At 50.7% G+C, this 7,834-nt stretch overlaps 1 protein-coding gene across 3 annotated transcripts in view; it reads left to right on the top strand.

Annotated features, from left to right (window-relative positions):
• Positions 1-535: 535 nt before the first annotated feature.
• Rab43 (RAB43, member RAS oncogene family) overlaps positions 536-7,834 on the top strand; it is a 29,873-nt gene continuing 22,574 nt past the window's right edge. Inside the window, exon 1 of one of the 3 annotated variants that reach the window (XM_004874855.2) lies at positions 536-931. In XM_004874855.2, the coding sequence (XP_004874912.1) occupies positions 734-931 (198 nt within the window). In that variant the 5' untranslated portion in view covers positions 536-733. The remainder of the gene's footprint in view (positions 932-7,834) is intronic. The other 2 variants (XM_013069301.3, XM_013069302.3) reach the window with 2 other exon arrangements.

The raw sequence follows: 7,834 nt of genomic DNA, 5'->3' as shown, positions 1-7,834 counted from the left end.
GGCCGGCTCTGCGGGCACTGGGGGCGGGGGCGGGGTGTGAGCAGAGCCTTATGTGGGCGGGGCCAATCGAGGCTAAGGCGAGGGGCGGATGGACTTCCTTCCCGGATGCGGGGCGGGGGGCGGGGCAGGGATGAGGGCGTAATGGGTGTCAGGTTGGAGTCGGTGGCGGTGCTGAGGGTGCTGGGAGTGGGGGTCAGAGTCTGAGGGCGGGGTCAGTGCAGAAGGCAGGGTCAAGTGTTGAGGGATGACTGGAGTGGTGCTGAGGGAAAGATCTGGCTCTGGGGGCGGGGCCGGGAGCAGAGGGGAGAAACCAGCGCGTGCTGGAGGCGGGGCCAGGGTGCTGAAGGCGGGGCCAGGGTGCTGAAGGCGGGCCCGGGGCGGTCCTGAGGGGGAGGCTCGCGCGCTCGGGGCGGGGCCAGGAGCCGAGTTGAGGAAACGGTCGCGTGCTGGGGGCGGGGCCAGGGTGCTGAAGGCGGGGCCGGGGCGGTCCTGAGGAAAGCTAGCGGGGTTGAGGTGCCGCCGGGCCGGCCTGAACGAGCGGGCGCAGAGGGCCGGGCCGGGCCGGGCCGGGGGAAGGCGGGCGGGGCTGAGCCCGCGGGCTCCGGGCGGGCCGGGGCGGGGCGGAGGTGCGGTCGGCGATAGCACTTTTTCAGGTATCGCCTCGGCTCCACGTCGCCAGAGGGCCGGTGGGCTGGAGCTTGCGGAGCCCAGGCTGGTGGCAGCGTGCGGAGCTATGGCGGGGCCCGGGCCAGGGGACCCGGACGAACAGTACGACTTCCTGTTCAAACTGGTGCTGGTGGGCGACGCGAGCGTGGGCAAGACGTGCGTGGTGCAGCGCTTCAAGACGGGCGCCTTCTCTGAGCGCCAGGGAAGCACCATCGGCGTGGACTTCACCATGAAGACGCTGGAGATCCAGGGCAAGCGGGTCAAGGTGGGCCGGGCGGGGACGGGGACAGATCTTTCCCGGGGAGCCCCTCGCGGCCCCCACACCTGGAGAGCAGCTGGCGGGGGCGAGCAGGGACCAGGAAGTGGCGGCTTCTGAGGCTCGAGGGCTGAAAGTTTCTGCCCGAATTTCCGGCCTGGCCACGCCTCCTCCCGCGCAGTTTTGTGGCCCCGAGGGCTGTGGCGGAACTTTCCTCGGTCCCCTCCCCCGCCGGCCCGAGCGGTCCCAGAACTCGGCGGATCCGGAAGGGGGAGGGGAGCGAACCGGGCTCAGCCACCGAAAGGGCCGGCAGGATGTGGCTGCCACCGTGACCCGTGGCGGCGGGATGAGTGACAGACACTTAAGATGAATGAAATCGAGGTGCCAGCCCCCGCGACGGAGCAGGAGACCGAACAGGACCCGGCACTGCGGGTTCTGAACTGCACTCTGCATGCAGATGCGCGGTTCCAAGTTCACGGGTCTCAGGACGACCCTGGAGAGCTCAGGGGAGGAGCTGTCGCTGTCGCTATTGTTTCCCACAAGTGGGAGTCACTTTGGTGGCTCTGCCTGTCTGGGTGCTGCAGGTCTGCTGGTGATTGCCTTTGGCTGGGATAGTTAGCTCTTTGTTTCTGTAAAATTGGGATAATTCCCGGGGTGTTGCCTCCCTCCTGCCCCACCATGGAGGAAAAGTAAGGCATCAACCTTTATAGGATGGTGGGGCCTCTAGAATAGAGGGGACTGGGGAACCGGGAACTCCTGCCTCCAAGGTTTTCCAGTCTTTTTGGCTGCAGGGTATTTTGATCTGCACAAGGTAAACAAAGGCAGATTGCAGGCAGCCGCCTGGAGTCATTTGGGGACCACCCCTTTTGGTGCAGGTGGCAGGGAAGGGCAGCTATGGGTGGAGTGTACCCTCGGTTGAGCCTGTGCCCTGGGGTGATGCCAGCAGCCACACTGAAAGGGCAGTGGAAAACAGAGGCGCCCATGAAGAGCAAGAGTCCTTCAGGAAAGCAGCTGGCTGTGTCCGCAGTGTTTGTGGTGGCCCTGTGCTTTTGGTAGACAGGGAGGGGGCGGGGCTCTTGTTTACCTGTCCAGATAACAAGTGTGGCCCAGCAGGGCTGGGCGGACTGTGCACTCGGCACAGGTTATGTAATGCAGGTCCAGCAGTTCATTATTTCTTTTCCTTGTCACCTCTCAATTGCGAGACTTAGGAAGTGGCCTGGTGGGGCTGTGTAAAAGCCCAAGCACCTCTCAACCTCTCAGAGTTATAGCAGCTGCCCTTCTGGGGAGGCTGCTGTGAGCCAGCGATTGTACAGTGTGCTCTGCTCACCAGAGGGCATTCTGATTGTAATAATGATATTTTTTTTCTTTTGATACTGGGAATGGAACTCAGGACCTTACAGTTGCCAGGCAGGTGTGGTACCACTGAGCTAAATCCCTGGCCCGTGATAATGTTTTTTAATACTAGGGATTGAATCTAGGACCTTAAGAATGCTGGGCACATACACTGCCACTAAGCTACACCCTCTGGCCCTAGAGGGAATTATTACCCTTGGTTCATTGTGCACGGGCTTGCCTCAGACACAGCCAGGGAGTGACAGGTGTGGAAAGGTTCTGCCGAGTTTTTGTGACTCCAGAGCACTGAGCTCTTTACCTTCCAGCAGACTAGAGGTAGGATGAGTTGTTTGCAGGGGGAAAGCCTTTAGCAGTGATTTCCCTCCTCACTTTGCAGTAGGGGAATCCTGAACCCCAGCCCCCAAGAAAGGCTGGAATTTAACTCAGCAGCAGTGAACATCATGGGAACCCCGTCCTTCACCTTAGGAGAGCAGGGTTCTCTTAACTAACTCAGCAGGAGTGAGTCATTTTCCCCTCCTGGAGTCTGTCTCCTCATCTGTAAAGTATCTTGGAGGGGTCTTTAGCCCTTCATGTGATTGTGTGTGTGTGTGTGTGTGTTACTGGGGATTGAAACCAGGGCACTGTACCACTGTACCACTTGCTATGTGGTTGAGCCTGGCTTCATGGCGATCTTCCTGAGGGCTGGGGTTATAGGGGTGTGCACCACCATGTCTAGCCTTTATTTTTTATTGTGAGATAGGGTCTTGATAAGTTGCCCAAGCTAGACTTAAACTTGCTCCCTTCTTGCACTGTGATTTTCTTTTTTTAAAGTCACTTGTCACAGGCTGCGTCTGAGGGTCCTCAAGGCCTGAAATAAGGAACTCATCCCTCCCCTTTACAATAAGTAGGTGGGTTCCCTGACTTCTGTTATGGAAAAAGAATATTCAGAACACAGCGATAAAAGAGGTTTGAGAAGGGTTTATTAGGCGGAGATAGAGACACTCTCAAAAGGGGAGTGCAGATGCCACAATATAGTCAGGAACTGGGGATCTTTTGTGTGTTTTGGGAAGTGGAAATCTGTGGAATTTGATAATCTCTCACCTTAGTCTTGGTGGGTGGGAGAGGATGGCCCACCTCTAGTGAGATAACGCTCTATTCCTAGGGGAAATGGCAAAAGGGTGGCCCTTTCATGAGTGAAAGAGAACCATTTGCAAGTAAAAGGGAATGGGCAGACCCGAAAGGGATTTGCCCTGGTTTGATGATTTGGGAGAAGGAAAAAAAAGTAAATAAACTGGGCCTGTGTTCAGAAACTGCAGTTTTTCTTTAAAGTACAATCTATTTATTTATTTATTTATTTATTTATTTATTTATTTATTTATTTATTTTCCCGGTATCAGAAATTGAACTCAGGACCTTGGACTTGCCAGAGAGGCTTGGTGCTGCTGAGCTATGTTTCCCAGTCCTAAAGTACAGTTTTTAAAATCTCGATTTCCTTGTCTCCTTTTTACCTAGCTTTATTTCTTCTATCCTATCTCAATTTTATTAAGGTTTAATTTGCACGCAGTAGACTCTGCTCATTTTGAATGTACAAATCTATGAATTTGACAGATATTTACAGACATGTAACCTCCACCACGATCAGGAGAGAGGATAGTTTCATCAGCCGAGAAAGTTCCTGGTATTTTTGTAGCCAGTTCTCTCTTTTCACTGCATCTCCTGGCAACCACTCATCTGTTTCTGTACTTTAGTTTCAGCAACATGATTTTAGTTGGGATCTTTTTGTTTGTTTTTTTGTGATAGGATCTCACTATGTATCCCAGGCTGCCTTGAACTCACTCTGTAGCCCAGACTAACCTCGAACTTGCAGGCTGAGACAGGAGAGTCTCTGAGTTCAAAGTTAGCCTGGGCTACATAGGGAGACCCTGTCTCAAAACAAAACAAAACAGAACACTTGTTTGTAGTGCTGGGAACGGAACCCAGGTCCTCACACACACTAGGCAAACTCTACATCTGAGTGCATCCCTAGCCCTTTTTACTTTCTTTACATTTATTTATGCTTTGATTTTTTGAGCCAGGATCTTGCTGTAGACTTCAGGCTGCCCTTGAACTTGTAGTGATCCTACTGAGGCATCAGGCCCTGCTCTTTTATTTTGAGACAAGGAGGTCGTATTAAGTTGCCCAACATAGCCTTGAACTAGGGTTCCTCCTGCTATAGTCTTCTGAGTAGCTGGGATACAGGCTTTTATCACCATACCCAGCTCTCCTTAGCTTGTTTTTGAATGGATAATCCATTCATATGATTCAAACCAATTTAAATTTCAAAGACTTAAAAGGACATACTGTATAAGAGCCAGGCATGATGTGCACACCTGTAATCCCCAGGGCTTGGGAAGTTGAGGCAGGAGGATCATTGTGAGTTCCAGGCCAGCCTGGGGTACATAGTGAGTTCAAGGACAGCCTGAAGTACCTAGTGAGATTCTGTCTCAAAAAGCAAAAACAAAAAAGGAAAAAAAAAGATATATAGGAAAATGTTTGTCCACCTTTGTCCCTCAAGCTACCTAGTGTCCTCTAAGAAGAAGCAGTGTTGCAAATTTCTTGTTTATCCTGAAAGATAAGGATTTCTTATGTTTAGATAAGACCAAAATTGTATAATGTTAGGCGGGGGATTTAGCTCAGTGGTGCCACTGCCTGCCTTACAAGCCTAAGGTCCCGAGTTTGATCCCTAGTCCAAAAAAAAATGAAACCAAAAAACCAAAAATGTATAATGTAAACCAATATAAGGGCTGGTTTCATTATTGGTGTTCTTACCACTTTCCTCCCAAGATGACAGGAGTTGTCTGAGTTAGCCTCTCCCTACCTCCTCTTCCTCTCTACACTGTCCCCCAGGAAATCTCAGCTGCTTCCAAATCCCTGAAACACTCTAACTGGCTCTTGTCTTCCCTCTTATCTGGGACAGCACAAAGGTCTGTTATATAAATAAAGTGAGTTTTGCAGCTTACTAGGCACACGGGCTCAAGTGCAGTGCTGAGGTCGACTTTGTCTGCACTGCACCCCTTTCCTCAGTGCTGCTTATTGGGGATGCTGCCAGGTGTCTGCTGCAGAGAGGTAGTCTGTGCCCTTGGGCCTGGGCCTACAGGTTGCAGGACCTTTGGTCTTGGTGTTCAGCTGCCCTTGGCCTAGAAGTCATTTTTGTTTTTCTAGCAGTGCCTGGTATCTCCCAGAGAAGGGGGCAGGGAAGGCTAAAAGGAAATTTTTTTTCCTTTTTAGTGTCTGGGTTTGAATCCAGAGTCTTGTGCATGTTAGTCAAGCACTCTACCCCTGAGCTCCACCACCAGCCCAGAAATGTTGTTGTTGCTGTTGTTGATGCTGTAGGTGTTTTAGATGTGCCTTCTCAGTTCTTCCCATTGGGGGTCTGGTTTTGGTCCTGTATGTTCTCTCTTTTTTTTTTTTTTTGGTTCGGATCCTTGTGCTTGCACAGCAGGCAGCGAAACCACTGAGCTAAATCCCCGGCCCTGTATGTTCTCTATTTGGATAAAATCAGTTTGACTTTCATTCTTGATCAGAAATAGCAAAAAGACTGTTAGATAAGAGAAGTTCTGGGTCATGCTGGTTTTCTAAAGAAATCTGCTCTTGATACCAGTGGCAACCATCCTGGTTGCAAAATAAACTTTGCCTCCTGAGGCTTCTTAGCACCTGGGCAGACAGTGGGAAGAAAACCTACCTTCGAGCTGCAGGCACCAGGTTCGAACCTTGGCTCTGCCAAGTGTTGCCTTGGGGACATGATGCCACCTCTCCCAGTCCATTTCCCCTCCAAACCCCAGCCCAATGGGTCATCGGCACATAGGTGATGTTGGTCTGCAGCCACCTGCGGAGGCGGGAAGCTGGTGTTCTCAGCCTGCCTGTTGGGTGACCAGAGCAAGTCACTCATCACTCTGGTGCCTGTCACTGAAGGGGGGAGAATTGTGCAGGTATTACCTGCCCTGAGGAAGGAAGAGAAGAGGGTGGTCTCTGAGGGTTATGTTAGCACTGGAGGGGACCTGAGCAGGCATCATTTAGCATAGGCACTCATGCTATCTTCCATCCTCCTGGTGTAGGGTTTTCCTTGGGTGCCTTGAACATTCAAATTCTTCCAGCTCTTTGGTAAGAGCAGCCCTATCCCGAACAAGTGCATTTTGTCCATTTTTACCACTTTGCTCGGGCATTGTTCTGTTTGATCCTTGTGGCCACTCTGGAGGAGATGTCCCCATTGTCCAGAGGAGGACAGGAGGGCCTGGATGTGACAAAAGAGTGTGACGAGGCTTCCTCTTCCTTGCTGTGTTGTGCCATCTAACATCCTCTCAGACATATACAGACAGCAGCCAACTAAGAGAGAGGTTGGGTGCAGTTTAAATCTAGGTCATCATGGATCCTTGCATTTTATGTTTTGATTAGCAGTATGATATGATATCAACATTGTAATGTCAGGTGCTTATTAGACAAATGAACAAATCCTTACTAATTTAGATTAACTGGGGTAAATGTTGGAAATTACCAATGCTAGAGAAAAAGCCTATCTTCTAGACTGGCCTATGGAGTGCTGTTTTATTGTTCCTAATGCAGCAGAAACCAATCAGATCCTGCGAGACAAGGGACCTCTCTAACCTTGTAGTTCCTGAGAAAGGGCCATTTGTCATTTTTATTTTATCACTTTGTTTTTTAGGACAAGGTCTCACTGACCAGCCCATGCTGGCCTCAAACATGTGGTAATTCTCCTACCTTAGCCTCCTGAGTGCTGGGATGACAGGCCTTCACCACCACCACTTTTTTCATTTGTTTTTAAGAGCCCTGCCTAGATAAGATTCAGAATGTTCTCCTCTCTTGATTACACCACTGTGGATTGCAAACCTCCTATTCCTGAATGGGGAGGAGGCAAACCTAATCCTGGAGTTGTGTGAGTGATGGTTCTTAAGAGATTTCTTGCATGCTCAGGAGCAAGCCCAGTTACTGTCCCACACATGGACTGTTAGGTCTCACTGCTCAGGAGGCTGAGGTGGGAGGATCATTGGAATCCAGAAGTTCCAGACCAGCCTGGGCAACATAGTGAGACCCTGCCTCAAAAACAAAACAGAGCAAAACAAATATGGGGTGTAGCCAGAAAGTAGTTATGTGCCTGGATTTTTGAAATCATCTACACAGTGGGGGTGAACCTGTAGTGTGCATGCTACAGCCAGCTGTTTGTTACAATTAAAAGCTCTAAAAGGTTCGCCATCACTGATAGAAATTCAGCTTGTGGATGATTGCTGTTCATTTCAGAGTTGTCTTCCTGAGAACATGTATTTCCTGAGTGTCGCTCTTTATTCAGAATCTGTTTGGGAACCCACTGGTTTTTCTTTTGGCTGGTCCTTCAGGGTTGGATTTGGTGATCAAGAAGAGTTCCTGGGTTCCATCTCCAGCATTGACAAGTAAATAAATACATGCATAATGCCTGTGGGGCTTCTTAGGCTGGGGACTTACCCAGGTCCTGAAGGCAACTCCACATGCATTGGGTAATGAAGGCCATGGCAGTAGGCATGTTGCCTCCTCAGGTGACTGCTTTCTGCA

Source organism: Heterocephalus glaber, unplaced genomic scaffold (assembly GCF_053883595.1).
Source record: "Heterocephalus glaber isolate CG9 unplaced genomic scaffold, H.glaber_assembly_v1.0 deba00000768, whole genome shotgun sequence".
NCBI lineage: Eukaryota > Metazoa > Chordata > Mammalia > Rodentia > Bathyergidae > Heterocephalus > Heterocephalus glaber.
Note: the sequence above shows the minus strand (reverse complement) of the source record. Positions and strands in the feature narration are given on the sequence as shown.